Source organism: Papaver somniferum, chromosome 9, assembly GCF_003573695.1.
Source record: "Papaver somniferum cultivar HN1 chromosome 9, ASM357369v1, whole genome shotgun sequence".
Classification (NCBI taxonomy): Eukaryota; Viridiplantae; Streptophyta; class Magnoliopsida; order Ranunculales; family Papaveraceae; genus Papaver; species Papaver somniferum.
The window spans coordinates 62,282,612-62,294,536 of record NC_039366.1 but is presented as its reverse complement, the minus strand read 5'-3'; the positions used below and the strand labels follow the sequence as shown (position 1 = coordinate 62,294,536).

The following is an 11,925-nucleotide window of genomic DNA, read 5'->3' as shown; positions in this document are numbered from 1 at the left end:
GTAATTCTCCATTTTTTGCAACGCCATCTCCCTTGTTTCCTCCAAGTCATCGATCTTAGCTAGTATTAGATTTGCCGATATGTTTCTCCTCCATGCCTCAGTTCATGTGGTGGGTATCATCGCTTCTGTTGGTAGTATCGCTTCGGTTCCATAGGTCAGCATGAAAGGTGATAGCCCTGTTGCTTCCCTTCGAGTGGTTCGATAGGCCCATAAAACATTGTAGAGTTCTTCGCACCAATTACCATACGCTCCATCTATTTTTTTCTTCATATTATCGGCGATAGTTTTGTTTGTGATCTCGGCCTGCCCATTACTTTGAGGGTATATGGGGGTAGCCTTGCTTTTTCTGATGTTGTAGGTGTTAAATAGTAGGTCAATGTTTTCTCCTTGGAGTTGTTTTCCGTTATCCAAGACGATGGCCGCTGGTACTCCGAAACGACATATGATGTGCTCCCAAATAAACCTCAAGACGTCTTTGTCACGTATGTCTTAGTGGTGATGCCTCCACCCATTTAGTGAAGTAATCCGTCGCTACTATTAAGTATTTTCTCTGTCCCGATCCCACATATAATGGCCCCACTTGGAAAAGGGCCAATGGCTCACCACCGAGTTTAGAGTTACAGATGGCGCATGTATCTTCTTACCAAATCGCTGACATTCTTCGCAAGCTCGTGCCATTTTTTTTGCATCATCATTCATGTACGACCAGAAGTATCCCATCGTTTTCGATCTCGCTGACAAACTTTGTCCCGAGATGTGATTTCCGGCTGCCCCATAGTGTACTTCATTCAGTATTGTCCGCCCTTCTTCCTTGCTCAAACATCTTAAGAGGGGCCCCAATTACGATTTTCTGTAAAAGATTCCATCTCTTAACTCATAAGCGGACGATTTACTTTTGATCTTGTTGATCTCGGGACGCCCCTTGGGTAACTCGCCAGTCTCCAAGTACGAATGAATCGGCTTTCTCCAATCTCCGTCTGAATATCTATCGGCCGTATTGATAGCCACGTCGACAGATATCTCGGGTGTCTCCGGTATGGATGGGGCGAGGAGTCTCATGACACGAATTCCCTCCACACTTGGGTCTGCGAGTTGGGAGGCGATGTATGCCAGTGCGTCCGAGTGTCGATTGTCTTTTCTGCATATGTGGCGGAATTTGATGCTGAGGATCTGGTTGATATTGAATTGGGCCAGCTCCCAGTATTTCTGCAGAATTGGATCGTGAATTGCATATTTTCCCGTGATTTTTCGGATTACCAACTGTGAGTCGCTAGTTAGCCTTACATCTTGTAGGCCCATCTCGACGATTAATCTCAGGGCGTGAATCGCAGCTTCGTACTCGGTGACGTTGTTTGTCGCCATAAATTCCAATCTAAACGAATGGAACATTTTTCGTCCCTTTGGTGTGGTAAAGACTACCCCAAGTCCCGATCCATCTTTGTTTGACGCTCCATCGACGAATACTTCCCAACGTGATGGGCTACTTGCATCGAGTAAGTCGGCCGGGTCTTCTCGATCTTCTTCCATTATGGGTATGTCCTCGACTCATCTTCGTCTCTTAGTGGGAAATCTTCCAAAAAATCTGCCACTACTTGTACCTTCACTGATGTCCTCATTTCGTAGAAAACGTTGAACTTTTTATTTGCGCCCCCCACTTGGAGATCCTTCCAGATCGGCCTGCATTGTCTAGTACCGCCTCAATAGGTGATTTTGTGAGCACGCGGATCCGATGGGCTTGGAAATATGTCCTTAGCTTCAAGGTGGAGAAAGCTAGCGCTAGAATCATCTGTTCCATCCTTGTATAATTTTTCTCGGCCGGACTCAATGTCTTACTAATGAAGTAAACGGGCTTTTCCTCGTTCCCTTTATTTCGAACTAAGACTGCACTGATAGCATATGAAGTTTCTCCGAGGTAAAATGTGAGGACCTCCGACGGCTCAGGTCTTTATAATACTAGCATACTTGCAAGATGTAGCTTGATATTCTGAAACGCCTCCTCACAGGTGTCCTTCCATTTGAATTTCTCTCCCTTTTTAAGAGTGCTAAAGAAATCCTTGCATTTGTCGGACGACCGAGATATGAATCGCCCCAATGCTTCTATACTTCCGTTCATCTTTTGTACGTCTTGTATTGCGGCTGGTGACGGCATCTCGAGGATGACTCTGAATTTCTCGGGATCTGCTTCTATCCCCTTTGGAGTGATGATATATCCCAAAAATTTGCCCGATGTGACCCAAAAATCGCATTTGGTCGGGTTAACTTTCATTCTATATTCTCTCATCGTTCGAAAAATTTCCCGCAGGTCTCGGATGTGATTCTTAGATAGGCGACTTTTTACTAGCATATCGTCGACATAGACCTCAATGGTGTTGTGGATCCGGTCCTCAAACATATCGCCCACCAACCTCTGATATGTGGCGCCTGCATTCTTCAGCCCAAACGGCATCTTGGTGTAGCAGTATAGGCCCCTTGGTGTGAATAAGTAGGTGTGTTCTTGATCCTCGGGAGACAGTGGGATCTTTTTATACCCCGCATATCCGTCCATCAACGTTAGTGCCTCGTACCCCACTCTAGATTCCAGCAGTAGATCGATACTTGGGAGACGGAAACTGTCTTTCGGAAAAGTTTTGTTCAAGTCGCTGAAGTCGATACAATTTCTGACTCCTCCATTTCTCTTTGGTACCGCGACCATGTTAGATATCCACTGTGGGTAGTGCGATTTCCTAATTATTCCCGATTCCTGTAACTTCTTTAGCTCCTTCTCGACGGCCGCCTGTAATTCTGGTGCGATTCGCCTCATCTTTTGTCGGATTGGCTTGAAGCTTGAGTCGATACTTAGATGGTGACAACATACCTCTGGATATATACCCTCCATATCGTGCATGTTCCATGCGAATGCGTCCATGTTTTCCTTTAGCACCGCCACGAGCTGGTTTACTTGTTCGTCCGATAGTAAGGACCTGATCCTTACCCCCCTTGGTTCTTCTACAGTTCCCAAATTAATCTCTCGAATAGGTTCGACGACCGAGAAGTTTGGTCTTGATTCCTTCACCGGCGTCGTCTCCTTTAATTGCTATGAAGGCTCTCTTCCTTGTGCTTCGTAAGCCATGACCGCTTGCGAAATAACCTTTTCCAGTTCTTCTGCGACTTTGGCTTCTTTAGCCTTTTTCTTCTCTCCCCTTTGTCGTGCTCGCCGCTCCCCATTTATCTGGGCGTCGGCCTGCATGCATTTTCGGGCTGCCTTTGGATCTCCTACGACTTCTGCTATCCCCTTGTACGTTGGGAACCGTAATCTTTGATGATAGGCCGATGCCACTCCTTTGATTCCCGCGATCCATGGTCTTCCGATAATAGCTTCATAGGGCGAGGCTACATCAACCACACAGAATGTGGTTAAAGTATCCAGGTAGGCACCTCCATCCGATACCCTTAGAGTTACTTCGCCCTTCGGCATGGTTACCGTCCCATTAAAATCGTATATACCATATGTTGACGGGACGAGTATATCATCCGACAACTTCATCCTTTTGAACGTATCGTAGAAGAGTACTTCGACGGAGCTCCCACTATCTACTAGTATCCTTCTTACCCCCCATTCCTCAATTAGCAGGGTAATAACCAAAGGATCACTGTGAGCTTGGCCGTTCAACCGGGACATCCTGGGCCGAGAAAGAGATAGGTCGCACCATCCATGGTTCCATAGGCAAAGCTTTTTCTACAATGAAAATTTCCTTCCCACTATGATCTCTCTTGTGGATTCTAGAAATTATTCCGGGATTCAGATTGTACGCTTGAGTGGAGGAATGTGAAATCGTGTTGACAAACTGCGTTGATTTGTCGATCCGAACCTGATGGACTGGTGCATTGGGCGCTGCGGTCGTCTGGGCCGGATGTCGGACGAACTGTCTCAAATAACCATCTCTGATAAGGTGTTGCACGATGTCTTTCACTTCTCGACAGTTTTTTTTAGAGTGGCCTCGATACTGATGGTAATGGCAATATTCCGGGTGATCCTTGGTCTCTTCGAACTGTATCCCTCTTGAAGCTGGGTATATGATGTCACTCCTTTTTTCGACTTCTTTGAAGATTTATTCCAGTGGAGAATTCAAAGGGGTGTACGTTCTCGCCTCGTGCCTTTGCCTCTTCCCTTTATCTATCCATTCCTTCTTCCCATGTCCTCGCATGGGCGGACTCGGTCTATTCTCGGGTCGTCTTTGAGTATCGTCCGACGTTGACTTGGGCGCTGCACTAGCTTCTTGCACTCCTCTATATCTTGACTCTTCCTGGATTTCTTCTAGGGTGATGAAATGCTCTTGCATTTTCCTCATTTCTTTCAACGTTTGTGGTTTCTCAGTGAACATGGCTACCCAGATGGGATCCGATCTCCCAAGTGCATTTTCGAACCCGAATATCTGCTGATCGACTGGTACTTTCCCAATTTCCGTACACAAATTTCTCCATCTATCGGTCCAGGATCTGAGAGGTTCTCTAAACCGTCTGGCCAAGGTAAATAACATGTTGACCCTGGGCCGAGGTCTGCTGTTGTGCATGTACGTTTCAAGGAAGGCTTCGACTAGAGTCTCGTAGATGTCAATTGTCCCTGGTGCGAGGTTGTAAAACCATTTCGTCGCCTCGCCCTCCAAGCTTTCCGGGAAGAACTTGCACATTACTACCTCATAGTTTTTCCATTGGATTAGGGACATTGAGTACATCTTCAAGTGCTCCACCGCGTCTCCCGTGTCGTCGAACCTCGATGGGAAGGTGGGGAGCGTGCAATTAGGTGGGAAGGCCCTTAGTTCTAGCTCTTGGGTGAAAGGGGTCCTCTCGGCCTCGCTTATAAACTCGGCGAGCTTGTCTTCTTCGCCGGTTCCTGACAGCTTCCTTATCTTCTCCTCCAACTCTCTTATCTTGGATTCAGTTGCATTATCGGACCTTGTGTTTCTCTGCTGATTGTTCCTATCTCGCCTTTCGTCGTCTGTTCATGATTCCTCGGGTGGTCCGTATCCCCTGATAGGTGGCGTCGGGGGTGGTCCCGATCGACCGGAATTGCATTGTCCCACTACAGGTGGTGCTTTCCCGATTCGGCCTTGGTGACCTGATGTTCCTTGACTTGAAGATCCTCTCGACCTCGGCCTTAAGTTCCGTACTGATAGTTCTCGAACTCTAGAGCCAGATTCCTCTGCTGAAGATCTCTTAAAGACGCCTCTTTCCTCCTTTGGCTTTCTAGAATCGCGAGCAGTGTTGGATCTGTACTCTCATGGCTAGAGTGACCATTTGGGTGGCCTAAATAGGCAGGGGGTGGTGCTGTCATCATAGGTGGTGGATGTGATACTTCTGGGGGTATCTGAATCGATGTCGCCGGATTGATTCCGATAGTTGTTTATCATCCTAGTTGTACTCGCCTTAGTCGTTCTTGCTCTCGCCCGAGGGATTCTTGATACTCATCTTGTCGTCTGATGTTTCGTCTCTGAGCATGCAGGATCAATGCTGCCTCATCATCTTCCGTGTCTGACGCAGTAAGTCTATCTATTTGATCATCCCTCCTTGGGGGCGAGGAGATTCACTCCATAGGCGATGGGTCACCGTCTCGTCCCAGATCGATCTCCTCGTCCACAGTTGGCATACCCCTTGCAGTAGCTCGTGATTCCTCTGGTGGTGGAGGCCCGTTACTCCCTCACCTCGTCCCAATTACTCCTCTTTGCATGCTGTTACTGGAGACCGTGCGGTTCATCAGAGTTCTTCCCATCCCTGACGTGCTAGCCATTGGACACAGTGTGGTGTTTGTCCGAGAGGTGTCCCTACCTATGTCAGCAAAAACAGACAACACCTTATTTTGACCTGTTTTGAAAAGTTTCTATTGCGCGTACGATTTTTGGAAGAAAAAGGGGACTGACACTAAGACTGAGTTTAAAAAGTACGATTCCCCCTGGCCTACCAAGCTGACCTTACCAGTTTTCCACGTTCCGACACTAAGTGTTTCTTTTAGACGGGTATCCTGCTACGTCGCTTTCAAGGGCACGACGTCGCTCTCAGTACCACGACTCTGCATTAACTACAATTTGTCCTACATTCCCTAGACTCCAAATCATTAGCACCTCATTCTTTGCGAGTAAAAAAAGGTCTAAATTCGTACATTTATGAGGTCAGCATGCCATGGAAAAAGCTAAATTAAGACTTATGCACTTCCTTGGAACTGCAAAAGGATGTCTTTCCTTGATTCCTTGGATTCTTTCACCAACGATGTATGAATCGTCGTGTTGTTGTTTCGGCACTTTCCCAAGCGAACATGGAACCTCAAACAACTTCCACCATACATCAAAGATGTTACTTGGGAGTTTATGAGTTTTCCGCTGTCGGACTCACAAGACAATAACTAAGATCAAAATATGAAGATAAGTACGAAAGATGCTACAAAAACGAAAATTGAGACCTGAAAACAGACTCGGCTAGAGACAAGACTAGTCGACTGTTCAGATTCAACCCAGCTGAAAACTTTTGCTAACAACTCAATTTTCTCAACAAAAACTTAACTATACCAGCAGAACTTAAACCAAACGATTATAAACAGACTTTTTCCGAGCAGAGTTCATCTCCTAGCATCAACTAACACGCAAAATGTTTTTAGGAGATTTTGGATCGTCTCTGCCGGTACATGCAGTCAAGGTATCCGGAGAACTTGGACGTTCCCCTTAGTCCGCGCCAGAATGTAGTGGCATGAAACTACACACTACATCCGATGGAGTATAAGGTGATTCCACACAACATGAAGAAACATAAACAAATATAGACACAAGGATTTACGTGGTTAGGTATGATTACCTACGTCCAAGGGGTGAAAGGATGTGTATTATTATTCTTCTTCTTTGGTTACAAGTTGTACTCTCTCTCTCTAGTGGTGATGTTCTCTCAACTCAAGTAGGATGCCTTGTTTTCTCTCCCTCTCCGACCTCTCTTTCTCTCTCGACTAGCCCTTATATTTATAGGCCAAAGTCGACATACAACAGAATTACAATGTTGGTCACATTACATCATTTTAGCTGTTCTCTATCGGACCTTCACTGATCGCCCGACTTCCTGGTTTGACCGATAGTTCTTCACCCGAGGCCGAGTCTGTATCGCCTGGTTAGCACGATGTCTCCCTTCGCACAAATCTCATATACACATGGAATCTTGGACACGATGGAAGTATCTCGCTTTTGTGGTATTCTTGGATGGATCAACTTCAAACTGTTAGATTCAATTCACTCCAACATCCCAATACCCACTTCTTCCTATTAGTTAGCAGTTCTTCTTCAACTCGACGTCAATTTATAGGAAAATGTCATGATAATTATGTGTAAAACTCTAATTTCTTATAATTCATGCTATTATTTTCTTTATTGTAAAAAAGAAATAAAAAAAAAAACTATTTATACTTGGAAATTGGCATGAACCATTTGTATACAACCATTTCATGTATAAACAAAAAATTGGTCAATTAGCCCTAAAACAACCTGGGTGAAAAAGACGAGTAAAAGTTGATACTGTTTAAATACCCAAGGATCTATTAGATATTTTTATAATATTCATGATCGGTCATTTCACCCAAAATATTGTATTGTAATAAGGTTAGTGACTACAAAATAGACTAAAATGTCCATATACATTCATATTATATCTTTTATACTCCCTCCGTACCACATATATAGGCGGAGGGACCAATTCTCTTAAATTAAGAAGCTTTTATTGATTTTATACATTTCTATGTTTTTCCTGTTTTACCCTTAATTATATTCCCAATGTTAGAGACATATACTAAATTGTGATGATTCCCAAGCAAATAAATAGGGGTAATATAAGTAAAATACCGTTTCGAAATTTGGACTCCGCCTATATAGTGGTACAAGGAAAAATGGAAATCCCACCTATATAATAGGTACGGAGGGAGTACATGTCAACTAAAATCAATAATATTTTCATAATGACTTTTCACTAAGACTTTACCGAGTAGTATCTTTCAGGCACATATTTAATTCGGAAAATGGGTCATTGGTCCAAATATTTTTAAAACACGGTTCTAATGGACGAGTAAAAATTAGTATGAGTGAAATGGACACAAAAAAAAATAGCAAGAATGAAACTGGATTCATCATGTCTTAAACTTAAAAAAGAGCGAGGATGAAACTGGATGCATCCTGATGTAAATTAAAAATAAGAAAAAGTATTTGAAAATGTGTAGAATGAAATTGTTTACATCCTGGCTATTTTTACATTCTCGTCCATTTGAACAGTATCAAATTTTACATGTCTTTTTCACCCAAGAATTGTCGTTATTGGGTTAATTGACCAATTTTGTGTATTTAATTATAGTCCTTCAGATTTAACTAACTTCCCAATTATGTGAAGTAAGATTCCTACCAGCTCTGAACAACCCCTTCACAAATGCATCACCAATACCAATTGTATTAATTGTATATATAATTTGAGTACGAAATATTGGCTCCAGAATGAAAGTTAGGCCAAAAGCTTCAATTCTAGAGCTCCTGGCCCCCGGCCAATAGAAATCAAGGATTACTCACCAAATTAGGCCGAGATATACAACCTTTCCTCCACTCTTCCCTCCTAATCATGAAACAACTCTAGGAAACCCTACTAAAAACCTAAAGAAAAAAAATGGTGAAAAAGCGACGAGATACACAACCTGCTCCAACACCTTCTTTAACACCATATGAAGCCTATCATAATCGCTATTTGCGAGCCAACATAATAAGAAGAAAACACCAGCTCCCGAATCATCTATTATCCATCAGTCAAGGTTGGTAAATCCACACTTCCATTCCTTCTCACTCACGTATTAACATGCAATCTGATCCGATTTTAACTACAAGATCTTATTTTAACTTGATCATATTCTTTTTCATATATTAACTTGATCGTATATTAACTTTTTCATATATGTTTCTTATTTTATAAAACCTACGAGCACCTAAGCCACAGAAAGGGATCTTATTTTATATTAAGAAAGTTCAGGATTTTATAAATTTATAAATCCATATACTAACATAGTTCAGGATTTTATAAATTTCAGGATTTGATATTACAGGATCTTATTTTGTTTCTCTTTATAAATCCATATACTAAATGGTGTGATCTTATTGTATATTACGTGATTGTATGTTAGGTATTTGATCATATTATAAAGCCAGCTATAGCGATAACTATGATCTTATTTTGTTTCTCTTTATAAATCAATATACTAAACGGTGTGATCTTATTGTATATTACGTGATTGTATGTTAGGTATTTGATCACCTTCACGAAAAGCTGTTAGTTTTCGAGTTTCGTCAGAAATTACAGCTGATCTGCACTTACTTCCCATAATAATCTTATCCTTCGCATATTCTAAGTCAGTCATGCTCACTGAATTAGCAACAGCCTTTGCGGCTTTGGGAGCTGCAAAGTTCACCATATTTACAGGGTCTGCACCTGAGAACCCTGGTGTTCCTCTGGCAATGATACTTAGATCAACGTCTGCTCCTTTGGGGACCTATCAAATGGCATAGTTTGAGTATTTATGTTTCATTCCTTTTGAACATTAAAAATCTAAAAAATCTGAAAGTTAACCAAGGGGTTTGATTCTTGCTATACCCTTGAAATCAGATTGTGTTGATAAGATTCTTTTATTTTTATTCAACTAATTTTGTTCTTTTTATAATCGACATTACTAATAAGAACAACTATGATCTTATTTTGTTTCTCTTTATAAATCCATATACTAAAATCCTGTGATCTTATTGTATATTACGTGATTGTATGTTAGGTATTTGATCATATTATAAAGCCAACATTAACGATAACTATGATCCGCTATTGTACATTCTTACATAATAGGTATGGACGAGCAAATCAAACAGCGTATAATATGTAGGATATTGAACTATGAACAAATTCGTGCCAGGGAGAACAGGAGGCTTCGCAAATAACTTCTCGGTACTAAGAGAGCAGCGCAACGATATAGGTTTCTGGGCGAAGAAATACCACTAGAATCCAGCTCAGATGATGATAGTAGTTCTGATTACGACGACTCATATGAAGATGACATATACCAAATATCCCAGAGTCGAGATGTTGAGCATTCTATAAGTAAGATCAAATTATATCAGGTTTCACTAACTTACATCAGATATAAATCATCAACTGTGTATTTGGGAATAACAAATGTTTCTCAATATGCCTCTAATACTTTGTAAATTTGGGACATTTTCACAGGATTAGATATCATGAAATCGGATTTCGGCGCACCATCTCATACATGCAAGCATTGTGGTGCAATAATGTGGTTCCAGGAGAAAACACAAAAATCCAAAATAATTGATTGCGAGTTTAGCATATGTTGTTCCAGTGGTAATGTTGCGCTCCCACTTCTTAAGGAATGTCCAGATTATCTTCAGAGATTGTTGGACTTTGATGGTGGGCCGCGTCCCGCCAAGTTCAGAAAAAACATAAGGGCATACAACAATATGCTCGCTTTTACCTCAAACGGAGCCGGATTTAGTGGCAACATCAACAAGAAAGGTAAGGGTCCATGGACATATATAATTCAGGGACAGAGCTATCACAAAATAGGTTATCTGGTGCCTCCAGGAAACAAAGAACCAGGATACAACCAACTATACATATGTGATACAGAATTGGCACAAGAAGCTAACCGTCGGAAGAACATATTTTTACAAAGGAGCATAAAAATGAAGCCCAAAAGAATGGTGCAGTCGGAAAAAAAATTATATACATAAGAAAAATGAGGATGAACTGGATTTGGAAGTGATCACTAATTTAATATCTATGTTGGATGCAACTAATGCATATGCAAAGACATTCAGGTATATATAAATCATGAAACTATATACTCGTTGTTACTCACTGCAATAAGTAAGAACCGAATGTATTAATTTTCACTATATACTTGCATCAGATATATATAAATCATTAACTATATACTTGATATTCAGGATGGTTATCATTAACTATATACTTGATATTCAGGATGGCCAGGGAAAGAATGCAACGACAACCTGCAGTTGAGTTACGCTTGCGAATCATTAGCCGACGAGAAAGAGATGCTAGGCAGTATAACCTACCAACGTGTTCAGAAGTGGCAGCTTTGATAGTCCAGAATCCTACTGATGATGATGTGTACAGGGACATCATTGTTGAGCATAAGAAAAGTGGTTATATTAGAATCAATGAAATACACCCATGTTATATGCCAATGCAATTCCCTATTTTATTCCCCTATGGGGAAGATGGTTATAACATGGAAACTGCATACAGGAAAGTGAGAGTAAGTAAAGATGGTGTGTTGAGGAAGCGGCAACAGATCACCATGAGGGAGTATTATGCATTTAGGCTACAACAACGGCTTGGTGAGGGACAAACTTTAATTCGCGGTGGACGTTTGTTTCAGCAATATTGTGTGGATGCTTATGCATGTATTGAAGAATGTCGACTTAAGTGGGTAAGAAATAACCAAGAGCATATAAGGGCCGAGTTACACAGTGGGTTAAGAGATGCACTATTGAAGGGAGATACAACGAGAAAAAGGGCAAAAGAATTGTGTTACCCTCATCTTACACCGGAGGCCCAAGATGTATGATGCAACACAATCAAGATGCTATTGCAATATGTAGGAAAATTGGTGTTCCGGATCTCTTTATAACTTTCACCTGCAATCCCAATTGGAAGGAAATTACAGAAGCTCTAGCTCACATACAAGGTCAACGACCAGAAGATAGACCCGATATCGTTGCTAGGGTATTCAAGATAAAATTAAAGCATTTGATGGAAGTTCTCCGAAAGGGAAAACATTTTGGGAAATTCAAAGGAGGTAATTTTCAATTTATTTGGTTGCATACTATATTCTGTGTTGTTTAACTTCGTACTAATTTG

At 41.7% G+C, this 11,925-nt stretch overlaps 2 protein-coding genes across 2 annotated transcripts; both read right to left on the bottom strand.

The window, feature by feature from the left end:
* Positions 1-3,073: 3,073 nt before the first annotated feature.
* LOC113312016 lies at positions 3,074-3,658 on the bottom strand. Its single transcript, XM_026560795.1, has one exon. It carries the CDS (start codon positions 3,656-3,658, stop codon positions 3,074-3,076), a length of 585 nt encoding a protein of 194 aa, XP_026416580.1.
* Positions 3,659-4,088: 430 nt separating this feature from the next.
* Positions 4,089-9,448, bottom strand: LOC113312015. Its single transcript, XM_026560793.1, has 2 exons — positions 9,292-9,448; positions 4,089-4,975 (listed from the first exon to the last, which is right to left on the bottom strand). The coding sequence occupies exons 1-2, from the start codon at positions 9,446-9,448 to the stop codon at positions 4,089-4,091; spliced, it is 1,044 nt and encodes a 347-aa protein (XP_026416578.1).
* Between the last annotated feature and the right edge of the window lie 2,477 nt (positions 9,449-11,925).

Excerpts from the sequence above, each read along its gene's own strand:
- LOC113312015 (XM_026560793.1), bottom strand. The coding sequence starts at position 9,448 with ATGGTGAACTTTGCAGCTCCCAAAGCCGCAAAGGCTGTTGCTAATTCA. Across the intron at positions 4,976-9,291 it reads ACTAACAGCTTTTCGTGAAG|ACGACGAAAGGCGAGATAGG; the intron begins GTGATCAAATAC and ends AATCATGAACAG.
- LOC113312016 (XM_026560795.1), bottom strand. The coding sequence starts at position 3,658 with ATGTCCCGGTTGAACGGCCAAGCTCACAGTGATCCTTTGGTTATTACC.